This window comes from Ascidiella aspersa, chromosome 7 (assembly GCF_963924565.1).
Source record: "Ascidiella aspersa chromosome 7, kaAscAspe10.2, whole genome shotgun sequence".
Classification (NCBI taxonomy): Eukaryota; Metazoa; Chordata; class Ascidiacea; order Phlebobranchia; family Ascidiidae; genus Ascidiella; species Ascidiella aspersa.
This window is the reverse complement of record NC_139453.1, coordinates 15,312,304-15,328,539: the sequence shown is the minus strand read 5'-3', so window position 1 is coordinate 15,328,539 and position 16,236 is coordinate 15,312,304. Positions and strand designations below refer to the sequence as shown.

At 38.6% G+C, this 16,236-nt stretch overlaps 1 protein-coding gene across 1 annotated transcript; it reads right to left on the bottom strand.

Moving 5' to 3' along the window:
• Window positions 1–110: 110 nt before the first annotated feature.
• LOC146137991 (vacuolar protein-sorting-associated protein 36-like) lies at window positions 111–5,758 on the bottom strand. The gene is made up of 8 exons (XM_083393427.1): window positions 5,549–5,758; window positions 3,163–3,302; window positions 2,590–2,734; window positions 2,210–2,359; window positions 2,031–2,141; window positions 1,539–1,739; window positions 1,093–1,242; window positions 111–595 (listed from the first exon to the last, which is right to left on the bottom strand). The coding sequence occupies exons 1-8, from the start codon at window positions 5,642–5,644 to the stop codon at window positions 422–424; spliced, it is 1,167 nt and encodes a 388-aa protein (XP_083249553.1). The 5' UTR covers window positions 5,645–5,758; the 3' UTR covers window positions 111–421.
• Window positions 5,759–16,236: the final 10,478 nt, after the last annotated feature.

The following is a 16,236-nucleotide window of genomic DNA, read 5'->3' as shown; positions in this document are numbered from 1 at the left end:
CGTTTACTTTTTATGCCAGCACTTTAAAATTCGTCTTTCTTCTCGATTTTCTTCAATCAAGAATAAACAGTACGGAGCTGATCTGTCGCCAAGACCAAAGAGCGAGGTACTGCAGTAATAAATTTTCTTCGGTGAAATCATTAAAAAAATAATTTGACGACAAAAAAGGGTGCAAGCGACATTTCTATCCTTCTACTAAAACGCATAGCATAAGTTTGCAAATAAATAATATTTAATTGCACATATAGGTTCGGCACTTGGCAGAACTGTTTAGTGCATGGTAAGCGCCAAATGGCAGATTCACAAGGATCACGCTAAAGGGATATTTTAGTTCTCAGAAATATAGCGATAACACAAAACGATAGCCAGCTTTAGCAGTCTTGACACAATAAAGTAAATAATAACGAGCTAGCTTTCGGCGCTACAACGGCTTCGTGAGAAATAGGTTCGGGTAAAATCTAAGACCCTCGTCGGAATCGTCTCGGCAAAGCTTTCCGGCATTTTCGGAAAGCAATAGACGCTCTTTGGCGAGCAGCACAGAAACGCTGACGAGGTTGGCTAGCTCCTGGGCGCTAAGGCTCGTGCTTTCCTCCACCTAGAAAGAACAGAGAGAATGGTTTACAAAAAAACAAGTAAAGTAAGGTAAAATCAGTTAGATAACAGCTCCACTTCTGGTAGGTGGAACTCTCCAAAGATCAGGTTTTTCATTATTTTAAACTTTTAATTAAACCAGGGATTTATTTTCAAAACATTATGTAAGAAAACAAATATTTCTATTTATTGATCGGGACTAGGAAAAAAAGACGATTTATATCAATTTTACTTTCATATTCTGAGGAAATAGACTTTTATTTTTCTGAACAGAAAATTTACATTATTTTTAGTTGGAAAAAATAAAACATAAATCAAGGATAAGATAAAAAAAAAAGAAATAAATCAAGGATAAGCTGTTATCAGCACATGAGAAAGGTTAGGGTAAGGACTTTGCTAATATAATCATTCCATACTAGGAAGTTTACAGCGAACGCTGCATCCCCACGGTAGACAGAATATAGTGCTGTAAATTTAAAATCAGTGATAACCTAGACTTACCAGTTGAACAGTTTGACTGATCACTTTATCGTCGCTGTGCGAGTCAAGCTGCAGAACCAGGACGCCGGTTTCAAACTCGCGAAGTTTCATGGGAAGTTTGAGGTTTGCCAGCATCTTGCAAGCGTTCAACAGATCGTCGGGAGATAAAAGCTACAAAAAAGAGAAATATAAAGCAAATTAATATAATTCGTCCCAGATTTTAATTAAAGGGGAAGAGCACACTATTTTTGCCCAAATAATTAATGCTTGAACAATAATTATTCATGTGTTTATCGCTTAAACATGGCAAGATTTAAAACATACGTAAGGCGAACACAACATTTAACTTCAGGGTCGCGAAAAAAACGAAGAATTTGGGACGAAATAGCTTGTCACCGAAAGGTTGGTAAGATTTGCCAGCCTGGGTAAGACATTACCATAACTGAACATGCAGTGTGCACTCCTACCTCCATGCCTCTGGCCCGATTAATACGACAGTATGCATCAGATAGCAACATGATGCCAGCACTTTCTTCTAGTGGTTTTTGGAGAAGTGAGCACAGTTCGTGGGCAAGTTGTATGTGATAGTGGGTACCACTGCCATGTGTTTCCTTTGTTACAGGATTCGGTATGCCGAGACTCAAAAGGTAGGACTTGAATTTGACAGTCTGCAAACGAAATTACTTTAACTTATGTAGTATATACTAAAAATTTAACTCAGTAACCAAAGGGCGGTTATTTTAAACTCATAAAATCACTCTTTAAGAATAGGCGCCAAACGTTCAAAATCCCAGGTCGTTTTGTTAGACCGGTAATTACTAACAGGAGTGCTTGGAGCACCCTAAGGACCCCCAAACACGGTATCTATGGTGCTCTTTCTTACATGTTTTTAACAGCATGGGAAATACAAGCCAATACAGCATATCCAAGATAAAGTAAACCAAAAAACGAACACCTACTTCATCATCGGTTATATCTCCTTGCTTGTCTTTAATTTTATTGGCAATGGTTGAAGAAAGGCTGACCATTTCTTTAGCCTTCTCCATAAGCTTTGTAAGATCTTGAAATGCCTGTTGTTATATTTACCAGTATTTATTGAAAATTAGTAAACACCAAGAATATATTAAAAAAGACATACAACGGATATGGTCTGATCTGTTGCCTTTCTACTTTCTTCAATTTTCCTTTCAATGCCAACTATTCCTGAAGCTCTGATAGGCCTTTGAGAAGCTGTTGATGTCTGTCCCATTGGCATGTTTTGTGAAGAATGTTTTTCCCATTCTTTATTCTAGAAAGAAAAACCACTGGTTCAAACATAAGGCCTGCAAAAGCATCACATACGAAAGGAACATTTTTGTTAACCACCTATGGCCTTTAAAATCCTATTTGACCTAAGCTTTAGAATTTGCCAATATATTACAAAGTCATTGGGTTAACGTAACGCAATACAAACACAAGGATATACAGAAAATTTAAGCAAATCACGCCAAATATGTATAACATGTATCTGTTAAATACCTTGATTGCAGCCTCTAACTGCCGGTGAAATTCTGACTCCCCACCATTTTTGAATGAAAAGCGCAAAAAATTATACTTGCTTCGAGAAACTGGACCAGGAGGTTTACTTGGATGAGGTTCTTGCAAAAAAACACTTATCTTGGCACTGACAAAAAAATTAACAACGATTTTAACTATACTGTAATCTAAATAACCAAATGCAAACCACATATTACAAGGTAAAATAGTGTACAAGTACAACATAAGCAAATACGTGCTCACTAAAAAAAATATTTAAAAAGCATTTCTTAAAACATAACTTTAAACCAAACTTTCCAACTCTACTCTGTAATACACAAAGGGGCATCAGTCAGTAAGAATTTTGGGTAGTACAAAAGTTGGGAGATAAAATTTTAGTGTTCCTATCTTCTGTTGTGTGTTGTTAAATTAATATAACGATTTCCAAGTAACAAAACATAAAAACAGGTTTAGCTGTGTAAAAGATTTCTAGCAGTGGCCAGTTTTGTAGACAATGTGTATCTTATTCTTTCCTTTAAGTGTAAAAAAATAAAACGAATAAATAAACCTGTTTACCTTCTACCAATCCCGCCTGGCTGTTTTTCACAAAGTACAATTTGGCTTAGTGATAAAGCAAGACAGATTTGAAAATTGTTGCTGTCTCTCCACACAAGTTGATGAGAAGTTAATACAAGTGCACCTTCATCGTAGGTTGTCTATGAAATATAGCACTAAAAATTAAAATTAAATTTTCTGTTATACACACCTAGATTTCTCTAAAATTTAGCTTTAAAGGGATTGGATTTTGCCAAGGAGGCAAGTGCAATTTGCCCCGCAGTGGCGTATGCAGGGGGGGGGGTGGGGAAATCGGAAAACCGATCTTTGTTTAGTATTGCAGGTAGCGAAAGAGGTGCTTGTAATATAGCAAAGTCCCGTACATGGATCTACCAAAATCGATCACATATTTTTCACGGTCTTGTTTTCGTTTTTCTACTGAAGTTAACGATTGCACACTAAGTGATTTCGCAGCTGACGCCTGGCGGGAGTGTGGACGACGCATGTGTTCGCTTTGCATCTAAAGGTTCACTTTGGCTGGACGTTAATTCGCTGTTTCTGATGATTTTTTATTCTTTATGATGTCATTACAATCGCTATTTTATGACATCATATCTGTCACTATTTTATGATATCAATAACCTCCGACGAAAAAACAGGGAATTCACTAAGTTGAAAATTCTGAAACCCCCCTTTTTTATTTCTTGATATGCCCCTGTTGCCCCGGGTGTCTACTGATTAACACCCATTCACCCAACAGGCGACTACCTTAAGCAGCTTTTTTCTAAATTGGTTAATGTTGTGAAATCAACTCTACTTAAATTGCTGATCTGCAACGAATTATGTGAAATGCCTTAAGACTAATATTGTATAAATGGCTAATGATACACGCTTGTCGCTTGTGCAAGTACACAATTGTACAAGCAAATCATCTGTTTCTGGTTGAAATAAAGTTTTGATTGAAAGATATTGACTTTTAAAACAGGATTACAATTTATCTAAATAGGATTACAATACCCTTCTGCTGTTTATAATGGGTAATTGGAAGTTGGAACCGATTAAAATTTATTTGTTTATTCATGGAAGACTGCACCTTATTGTACACACTCGAGTGTCACCTTTGGATTACAGCCTGTCGCTATGCTGACACATTTATAGTTCTTGCTTTAGTGTAACCATGTAGTGCGGTGTCAGCGTTTTTCAGTTGACCAATTACTTGCTAATAACCTTTGCCTAATCACGAAGTGTCAATCAAATGTTTTTTGGGAGCAACAAATGTGTATTACTATAACAGTTAATATATGTATGCAACGCGCTAGGTCGCACAATAGGAAACGTTAATCCAAAGTGACCAACACTAAACAAATTTGCTGTTTAGTACTTTGAAGATAACACAACGATGAAGACTAGATGTTATTGTGCTTCTTTCCTCGCCAGGTCTTAAGGTATTCTATGACTTTGTCAGCAAGTATATAACTTAAATGCCATTTGTGAATAATCGTGTATGCGGCATTATTAAGATGACCACTGACAGACATCGCTTAGATATTTTCTTTGTTATAATTTGAGTAGATCCCACTATATGTAATCCTTCATCGTTTTAGAGCCACATTTGCATTTTGTTACAATAAAATTACAAGAGACACAATGCATTTTTAAATGATATATTATAACGAAGCACTAAATCGGTTTCCCAAGTACTGTTACGTTTTGTTGGTGACAAAGCTTTTTGTTTAATTTTAAATAAGCCCTGGAAATTTTGAAATATTGTCCCTATGGTGATGGACAAATGCGCTACTGGGTCACTCACAGTCAACAGAACGCCAATATATAGCAAGATTAGCACAACGTAAAGAAGTACTGGTCGATATTTCACTGCATAAACAAAACATGTTTGTAGTAAAGTGGAACTAAAACACAACAATGTTTAACATAATGGACTAAATTTTTTTAAGAGTTCATTGCATTTTATTGCACTCGCTGTTACAGGCAAAACATTAAGTTTCAGCAACAACCTTTGTATTATGTTTCATGTTGGATTATACAACTGCTTCAAATGGCAGTTGATTAGAATGTTAACCATTTGAAAGATTCTATTTTTATTACACTACATAGGTTAGCAAAGTGTTTTCCAAATAATTGTTGTCACTAGGTAATTTTTTAACAGACATCCAGCATTCATGAAATAATAGGATTTTATTGATTTGCAAAAAAATCGTTGTTTAAAATGTGTGGTGAGTTGGGAAAACCATGCTAGTGTAGCAATAAAAAAAGAGGTACATATACCGGTTAAAATTTCAATAATTTATGGTTGTTTTGCATTGAATTCCACCTGGGTTAGTGGTAATTGTGACTTGTGAGACACTATTCTGACTGGTTATGCATTTGTTAAGAACAAAAACATCACCTTATCATCTCCATCATATATTCTAACAGAAGATTGCTTTAAAATTTCTTGTTCCCCATATTGATGGGCTCCGTTGGACCAAGAAAAACGATCCATTGGTGTATAGCATTAAACTGAATTTAACATAATGGTATTATACTGTTATATTAGATCCTTTACGAAAAATGTCTGACAGCTGTTCCTTCAACAGTAATTTTTTTCAACAAAGTGGAAATGTTGTTAAAAATGGCCTACCAATTGTATATTCAGGTGAAAGGGTGGTACTAAATACCGAATGGCACCGAATGGGATCGAATGCTAACGAATGCCAACCACTAGGTTGGAAAGTTTGGCCTGCGCGGGGGATTTATCCCCCGCGCAGTAGCACTTTCAGCCGCGGTCACAGCCGCGCATTTTATAGAAAATGTGTTCAGCCGCGCAAATCTGACTCGACCAAACGCGCAAAACTTCAGCCGCGCAAACTTCTGTATGAAACTTAACAAGCACAAAAAAAATTGGCGGGCCGCATACTGAAGTTGCATAACATTTTTTAACGCTAGTTTATAAGACGTATATAATATAATGCATCATATAGAATCACTTGCGAAACGCTAAAAACGCATAGTTCGGCAATTTGGTCACGCATCAGTGGACAACGGTCACGTGTTTAGTGATGTCAAATTAGGCAATTTCGAGTAATATTGCATATTAAATGCTATACTATCCAACTTTTTAAATATTTACCTGCGCACTGCGCCCGCACACCAACCAAAAATTGCGCAGTGATTCAAGTATTCTATGAACGCTGTAAGTTTAATATAAATTCGCAATTTACAACTTTCGGTAGCCTGATGATTTATTTTCAGCTGCGCAAGTTCAAGGCGAAATTTTATTTTCAGCCGCGCATTTTTTCAGCTGCAAAACATCGCCCCCGCGCAATATCGAAAGTTTCCAATCTGAGCCAACCAAACTAAACGTTTGTTTGTTTATTTGTTTGGGGTTATTTGGTGCAATAGACAACCAATCGGGTCAATTTGGGGCGCTCTTTCACTATTGTACGTAAAAATTAATAAAAAAAAATTTTCTTCAAATGCCGGTTACCACAACGCATATTGTTTGGGTTAGGGTGCGGGTTAGCATTTGGTTGAGGGTGGGTCAAGTTATTATTACTAATAAACAAAATAATACTTGACCCACCCTCACCCAAACGCTAACCCGCACACTAACCAAAACAATATGCGTTGTGGTATGCGGTATTATTATTTATTTATTTTTGCATAACTTTTCACGTACAATAGTGAAAGAGCGCCCAATTTTGCACCTAGCTGAAAACCAACCTTCAGTCTAAACTGAAAAAGAAGTAAAAAAAATCGTTTTGCTATGTTGCCAAATAACCGGGATTAAAAAATAAATTTCCGGGGTTTGGGATTGTTAATTCGCGGAAAATCCCGGGAATTTTCCGTCGAAACATTCCCGGAGAGGAACCCTAGTCACAATCTGCGACCAGTGTTTAGTACTCTGTTGTTTTACACCAGGGTTGCCATGCCCATCAGATAGCAAAAATAAAAAAGTCAAACTTGCCTCAAAAAAAAACCCAAAAAAGGCCAAATTTACTACAAACTCTAAAAAGCCTATGTTTTTCCTTAAATTAATACAAAATGCCATAAACGGTCATGCTTGTACATTGAATTTCTCGGCCCTGGTCTAGAATCCTACCACTTTTTTTTTTTTTATTATTTAGCGGCAGGAGGTAAAGTAGGAAAATTTAGGTTTTAAAATGTAAATTCCAAAGGTAACAATCAAGCTGGTTAGGCTGGCCATATTTTTCCCAAAGGTGAAAGCATTTTCCCAATAAATTTGTACAGGGGGTATTATCTTGCAAGTGGCGACACCTGGCGTATTTTATTGAAGGTTCACGGTCATATATGTTTGCATTTTGCCCAAAAATTTAGAATTTTGTAGTTGCCCTTGTGCTGGGTCTACCCTAAAACACACCGTCAGAAAGAGCCAACTCTCTTCTGTACAGCGAGAGCAAAAACAAACCCCTATATGCATGGTGCGACGCCTAGCGGAACTCTTAGCGTACCCTGTATTATAAATATCTTGCCACTAGGTGGCAGCACAAAACTCTGGTCGAGTCTTGGGGTAGCCTTATTCTATTCCTAAAATGTAACTATGAGTGCTTAGTGCATTAGCCTTTCTTTACAGAGTCCATTCTTTGAGGGTAATTTTGCTGGAATAGCTACGGCCGCCTAGGATAGGAAATTGCATTGACCTGCGCAAGTCTAGAATCCTACCACAATATTTCGGCTTTTGGCCCGAATTTAGAATTGTGTAGTTGCCCTTGTGCTGGGTCTACCCTAATGATAAACGCACCGTCAGAAAGAGCCAACCCTCTTCTGTACAGCGAGAGCAAAAACAAATCCCTATATGCATGGTGCGACGCCTAGCGGAACTCTTAGCGTTCGCTATATTATAAATCTCTTGCCACTAGGTGGCAGCACAAAACTCTGGTCGAGTCTTGGGGTAGCCTTATTCTATTCGTAAAACGTAACTATGAGTGCTTAGTGTATTAGCCTTTCTTTACGGAGTCCATTCTTTGAGGGTAATTTGGCTGGAATATCTACGGCCGCCTACCATACGAAGTTGCATCGACGCATGGGCAAGTCTAGAATCCTACCATGGATACCATTCTACGTCATGTCTTAAATATTGAAAGTACGGCGATGTCTACCATTTCTATAAAGCTTCGGACAAAACTCGGTCTGAAACAAGCGATAGCAAACCAAAAAGGAATAGCGACAAAAACAAGATATGTTCCAAAAATAAGTTTTCGGCCTAAATAACAAAGCAAAGTAAAGTTCATCAATTTGCATTACAGTCGTACTTAGCCTAACGTATCTTAACTGAAATCCGTAGTCCCAAGTCCAATATTAAATCACCAGCCTTGGTTTATTCTATTTATTGTGCAGGTTTAGAGAATTTGGTTATGGAAAGGGACGCCTAAATACACAACATATTTTCTATTTTGTGAAGCTTAAACGTCTTTTAAATAAAAGAAATAAAATGTAGTTTTCTTGTAACACCCGTATTAAAATATATGCTAAAGCGTGTTGATTAGTAATTCTCCTGCTTATTTTGTCGTTTTACACTTCAATGTTTTAAAAAGGACTGACGAAAAATAAAAATGCCTTCTGTCAGGATTGAACGTTTTTGGTGGAAAACCTACAGACATACACCACGTAAGTAAACGAGCTAATATTACAACCAGCCGAGAGCACAGCAATGTTTTATAATTCAATGCAAAAAAATATGTTTTGTATTGTACTAAGTTGTTTTGTATTCTTGCGCTTAATGTTCATCTGAAAAAAAAAACGCTTAAAGTTAACTCCTCTTAAGGGGTCACTAAACGTTTTTTTTTTTATAAAAGACTGTTTTAGTATAATAATGGAAAACATTGCTTAATATTTAAAATTTGTGTCGTATTTTATTGACTTGATTATTACTTAACTTGACACACATAAAAAATGTAAAACATATATTTTGTGCTTTACAAATATGTCGTTCAGTTCACAATAAAATCGAAATTTAGTTTTTTATTGTACATTAACACAACTTGCATTTAGCCTTAAACCACGAGAGAGAACTTACTCGGACGGTAGTTGGGTTACCGCTGGTTAAAACGTAACTTAGGTTGGAAAAAGTTTAAATACTTGAAAAGTAGCAAATTTTTGCATACAGTCAAAATAGACCTGTTACAAAATCCGGATGCTTTGCGGCGAGGTCAACACAACATACGGCTGCGCAACCTTTTATGCTGTCTGCGTACGCCCGAGCACCGCGAGCATGTAATAACGTGTTTTGATTTAAAAATTTCATTTTAAATATGTTCAGACGTGCTTTTGCCACGTCAGAGTCTGCAGATTAGTTTTTTGTATGAGTCACAACATACAGTGATTTTTTTTAAATATTGTGACAAACATGGTCAGAGCAAGGGGGCACCAGGACTATAGCTCCAACAAAAAATAACTTTTAGCCGTTATACTTTGTTTATAGTCTGTTTTTAAAAATCTATTTAGCCCTAAGGCATTATACATTCCACGGAATGTTGCGCCTTGTGACATATAAACTCTAAAGAGCATAATTTTTGATAAATTCAACTATTATTGGCGTTATGTTGAGCAATATGGAAAAGCCTTGTACTAACGTATATTGAAAGTTTTGTCAATTAAACTAAACAGCAGCAATTTTATCAGATTTTGTGTAATTAAACTGGATTTCTACTGCATATCTGCGCACGAAAGTGTCTTTACGTATCTTTGTAACGATGTTCCTTCACATTGGCATGGCTTCCCCAAACAAAAATCATGAATTCGCCATTGGCTCACAAATGATGGTATTATTTAATTTTAACAAACGTTGCTCAACACACATTGTGGCAGTCAAACATTGTCCATTTTTTCCATTTTTAAAATCAGTGAAAATGTGCGAAAGCTTGTCGAGAATCAAATACAATTTGTCTTTATACAGTGCCACCTGATCTCTCTAGTACAGTGAATGTAACACTATCACGCGGTCCACAACTACATGACGAAACTGAAATATTAAGGGGGTATACTTTTGGTATTTGTAACTTCAAGAATTTTACAAAAAGGCGGTAATAGTGGAAATGGCAAATATATTTAAACATTGATTTTTATTATGCTATCTATTGTAAGCAGAACAGAGACTATATACCTAATGAAATATATTAAGGTTTTGATAATTCCCGTTTAGGAGGACTTATTGTATTTTCAAAATTGCCGCCGCGATCTGAATGGATGATGTCGGGAATTTCATGAAGTCATCCAGCGGTTGTACAATACGCTGGCCGTTTATGTTGTTGTTTGCGTACGCAGGGGTCAAGCTCGAATATATTTGCTATACACATCACATGCTACGAGGACATGTTGGTACCCGTGGCGGGTTAAAGGTAGTGGCCCCATGATGTCGACTTCTTCGCAAGATGGTACCAAGGGGGCTTTTGGTGTTTTCAAGGGTTTCTTGTTGAATTCACACTCACGACATTCCATGCAATACCGTTCAGTCTCCTCGCGACAGCCTGGCCTGAAGTGTTGTTCCGCGACCTTGGCGTATGTTTTACGGATCCCCAGGTGATCACCGCCTAGTTTAGCATCGTGAAGTAAGGCAAGGATTTTGGGCCTTAGTTCACGCAAGGTAACAAGTTTTAACAGTGTTTTATCCTGGCCGTAGAAATAATGAATGACCCCTCTTTCAGTTTCAGTTGGCCGAAATGACTCCATAGGTGCCTGATCATGCGTGATGTTTATGATACAGCGTTATTTGGGGGTCTGTGTCCTTGGCTTAACCATTGGAAAGCTGGAGAAATTCTGGGTCTTGCTCCTGTGCTTGCGCAATCTCGCCCATTGTCAAACCACTAGAGGCACGAACATCGATAGTGGCAACCTTCGGCGGATCGGTCAACTGGTCTTCGCCTATTCGACTAAGAGCGTCTGCATTTTTATGTTTGACACCCGGGCGATGCATTAGATTAAAATCGTATTGTGACAGGTGCTCGACACACTGGCCATAGAGGTCCTTTAGACTGATATAGCCACTTAAGAGAAACGTGGTCAGTGCGCAAAGTGAAAGCTTGGCCTAGGAGGTAACAGCGAAATAACTTGGTGGCATGAACGACCGCTTATAATTCTTTGCGAGTGGTGGAATAATTTCGTTCTGTTTTAGTTAAAGTCCTGCTGCCATAAGCTATAACGTGTTCCTTTCCCTCGTGCCACTGCGCTAACACACATCCAATGGCAAAATCAAACGCGTCGGTGTCTAGTACGAAAGGCTTCTGGAAATCAGGGTAGCGAAGGACTGGTGATCTTATCAAAGAAGATTTTAGTTTGGCGAAGCATGTCTGACACTCGTCCGACCTTGCGAATGGCTTCGACTTTTTTGTTAGACGGTGAAGCGGCGCAGCGATTTTGGCATAATCACGTATAGACTTGAGTGTCAGGCCCGCGTCGGCAAGCCGTTGTAGCACGCCCTCCAGTCGTTCCAGATGCTGCTGAAAAGTGCGCCCATACACTATGGTGTCATCCAAATAAGCGAGTACTCCTTGCCATTTAAAACAATACGCATTAGACCCATTGGCATCACATTGAACTCAAACAGACCCATGTGGCTCGCGAAAGCGGTCTTTTTGCGGGAATTTTTATCCATAGGAATTTGCCAATACCCAGATTTTAAATCGAGTGTACTAAAATAGGTGGAGTTAGACAAAAGATCGAGTCTTTCGTCTACTCGTGGTATATGGTAGCTGTTTTTCTTTGTCACCTCATGAAGGCCCCGATAATCAATGCAAAAACGAGTTTCACCTGACTTTTTCCTCACAAGTACTATCGGGCTCAACCATGGGGATGATGATGAACGGTTAAGAGCCTGGGTCTTCATCTCGTGGACGATTTCCTCAACTATCTTCTTTTTGGGTGGTGCCATCCGACGAAAGGGTTGTCGCACTGGGCGAACATCTCCGGTGTTAATCACGTGCTCGGCGAGATCAGTCCGTCCTATTTCTGTTGAGTGGGTCGCGAACGATCTGCGATATTGTTGCAGCAAGGCCTGTACCCGTGCGAGCTCGCTTGTTGTAAGACCGCCACCAATTTCAATTTCGTCTGTAAAATCCTTCAGGTTTTCTTTAGTTCGGTATACGGAGCTGACGCTCTGTTGGGCAGGACAAGAAAAGTCAACGCATCTCTGGTCATTACAATAATATGTGTGTGTTAACGACTCGACTGTGGCACAAATACCACTTTGAATGCATGCGACATTCCCGGATGTTAAAATAGGCGAAAGTGTGGCAACGCGAGTGCTTTCAGGCAGCTCGATTGCGTCGTCGGTCAAATTCGCTATTCGAGTCTGGACTAAACAAACTTTAGTTGTCCCTAAATATGACCCAATCATTGTACCATATTTATCCATTATCTCGGGTTTCCCTTCATTAAGTACAGAATGGGTAGGTACTGGAGACGTTCAGAACTACGAATAAAATAGGCTGGGACACAAACCTCTGTGGACGGTGGGATCAGGACTTTATCTTTAAAAAAGACGTCTCGGCTTCCCAGCTTGAATGGCATATCGAGTAGAGGTGCGCGGCTGTTGTCGATCTTCAAGATCTTGTTTCGGTAACAAACGGCGCACTCCTGCGTTTCTAGGAAATCTATTCCAAGAATGCAATCGAATGAAATAGAATCACAAACAAAAACATTCATACGTAACTCTTTAGCAGCAACTGTAAGTTGTACTGGAAGTAAACCATCCATATTTAGTTTGTGGCCGTCAGCATTGGCGAATGACAGGGTTTCGGGACACTTCGACTTCGACAAGTTACGTTTAACTTTTGCTTTCAAACAGTTCCACACTTTTCTCGTAATGATGGTAACTGCTGAACCCGTATCAACTAGGGCGCACACTTACAGGTTTTCGAGTCTGGTTGCGCTTGGCGCATATAGTTAGGCCGTACAAAGCAGGGTTGTTTAACGTCCTTGTGTTAATGTAACTTCGTGTCTAAAACACAGGTCGGAAACCTTCGGCCCACCGGTTAAAATCATCCGGCCCGCAAATTTTTTTACAAACTGTACACGAGGCCATGCCCGATCTTTTTAACTGTCTTAATTTAACTATACGAAAAACAAAATGTTCGCGCCCCGCGCGTATCTAATTTGACTTTGAGTTATAAGGTGACGTGCGCATGATAAATTTCTTCCAAATGAATTCGCTGATGTATTCTATCGTGATCAACATTAACAAAAAGAGTATAATAAATATGTTGATGTTTCGTTTTCTGTGTGCCAACTGCGTTACGCCTCTTTGTAAATTAAAAGGTTTGCCGATTTAAATCAAACAAACGCAATTTTTTTGCGATGCGCGCGTTGCTTTCTGTTTTAGTATAACTAGACTCATTTTTAACTGATCAAACATTTAGGCCGTCCCCGATTAAGAATAATTATAAGTGCTTTATAACAAATTTTTATAATAAAATTTTTAATGGAAATTTAATACGGACCGCCATGAACTTGCTGAGTTTGGTTTTACCCGCGACTAGGTAAAGGTTGCCGACCTCTGCAACTTTTGGGAGTTGGTGGGGCTGCAACCCCAGGAACACATATTGGTTGCTAAATTTTCATCCGAATGAGACATCGCAAGTAGTCAAGCCCAAGGCTTTTTTCAGTTGTGTTGCACAACCCTTTCTCTTTCAAAATGAACAAAACGCATAACACAGGTTTGTCTTTATAAATAGAAACACAATAAGTTACTGTGTTTTTTTAGCAAAGCTATATTATTAAAAAGAACCCGAAGTATTCGGGTCGCAAGACCTCGGTACTAGCAATTTTGTGTCGCGCCAAAAGGTATTTGCGGGCCCCTGTTCTAGGGGACGGGTGCCGACACACTAAAGCCGTCCTGCGCTAAGTTATGCACGCAGTTGGGTTATGGGACGCGGAGTCGAGACTGGGTCGCTACCGTGCTGTTAAGTAAACTATAGACCGTGATTTTTGAAGTGCGTTGAATAAAAATGCGAAGAACCAAACAACCCTAATGTAAATATAAAATAACCCTGTAGTTAAATAAAATAACCCGGTATTTGGCCAACACTTTGTTTTCCTAGTACTTTTGTTACTCTAAAATTGACTTTGATGTGATAAACCCACTTTTTATCCTACGATTTAGCTGTTTCGAAGCAGGCGACTGTAATGCATGTACAACCGCCTGAAAATGGAAATTCATGACCCACTTTTGGAAACCGATCAAGGAGGTAAGAAATAGATACTTTTACTTCGAAGCTTCGTCAAGTAAAGACACTAAATAATTTTCATGAGGGAAAATATAATTCTAAGAATGCTTTCGCTATTCGGACTACATTCCAGTAACCTACCGCCAAAGATCTTTAATGTTTTTTTTTTTTTTTTTTTTTTTTTTTCTTGACAAGTTTTATTATTATATAGCCGACACAATAAACCGAGTGCGAAAGAAAAAAAAAAGGCGAGATAAAACACATGTCAGAAAGCGACGAACTAGCAGGAAGGCATTAAAATACAGTTGGGGATTCGGAGTAACATGAAGTGAGCGTTAAAATAGCCCTTGCCACTTGCAAAGAAAGTCGTTAATTTTACAATTCCGAATGGCGATAAGATGTTCCGACTTCTGAACAGATTTAACCATATTTAGGAACATATTGAAATTCGGCACGGATTCGGCGTACTTACAGCGGTAAATTACGAAACGCGCACACAACAACAAACAATTCAAAAGGGTTTCAGATTGATCCGCCACAACACCAAACAACATATGAACAGGGTCAGGGCGTAAATCAATCAGAAGTTTCGTCGAGATCCAGGCAGTTACTTCTTCCCAGAAAGTTACTACTTTGGTACAAAAATAAAACACGTGCGCTACAGTTTCTAATGCATCGCAGCAGAAAACACATTTATCTGAGTCTTTAATTCCAAATGAGCACAGGGCGTCATTGGTGACGATGGCCCTAAGGTTTAATTTTATCTGAAAACTTCTAAGTTTGTTTTCCACGGTACAGTCGTAGTTAATTTGGTAAAGTTTGTCCCAAGGGATTCGGTTTGGTAAAACTTGCAAGATCTGTTCCCACTTGATTTGCTGTTTGACTGGGGGGGACAAGCCAGCATCTTTAATATGTGAATAAATTTCTTTAACTGTATCAAGTTTTAAGAGAAATTTGGTACAAGTCTGCAACTTGTTGTCAATCATGGATATGTTACTAGGTTCATTCAAGTCCCATTTTCCAGGGATAGCCGAAATTAGTTTTAGATGTTCTAAATAATCATTATTGTTGGTGGAAAAGCTGTAATATTGGGCGAGGTTATCGTAAGACATGTAATGATCTGTATTGTTGATAAGATGCGCGTAATCCAATATGCCAGCATTAATCATAGTCTTTATAAAAAAGGTTTGTTTACGGTATTGAACCTGGTCGTTAATCCACAACGGTCTACCGTCCCTTAGATTTGTAAACATTATGCTAATCAACTGTTTGCAGTCCGCAATTGTTTTTCTGATAGTTTGCAAAGGAATCAGTTTTCGGGCTTTTTGAGAGAGGGCAGACTGGCTTCCGCGAAGCCAACATTCTATTTCATTGTTGCTTATACTACTTCTTTCCAGTTTTTTCCAAGGCGCCTTATTACTGTCATCGAATAGTTTTGTTACCCATTTCATACTCAGCGCGAGGATGTAGGCATCCACATCGATCATGTTAGCGCCACCTTGAGCAACGCTAGCGCACAATTTTGTTCGTTTTATCCTCTCCCATTTAGAGCCCCAAATAAATTGAAAAAGTTTTGTTTTGAGTTTGCGCAGGAAGTTTTTTGGAAGGTTGATCGGGATGACGCTGACTTTATAAATTAGTGATGGGATAACCAGGCTTTTGAGAATACATATTCGCCCTAAAAGGGTGAGCCCTCGTGACGACCATACATTAAGTATTGTACCTATATTGCTTAAGAAGTTACCGAAATTTAGTTTAAAAAGATCATCTCGTGACATGATTGGAACTTCTATGCCTAAATACCTAAATGATTCTGCAGGCCAAGCTAACCCTTTATCTAAAAAGGGTCGCTCCGTCCTAATCTGTCGCCCGGGCCCGACGTAAAACGCAAGTGATTTATTCATGTTAATTTTAC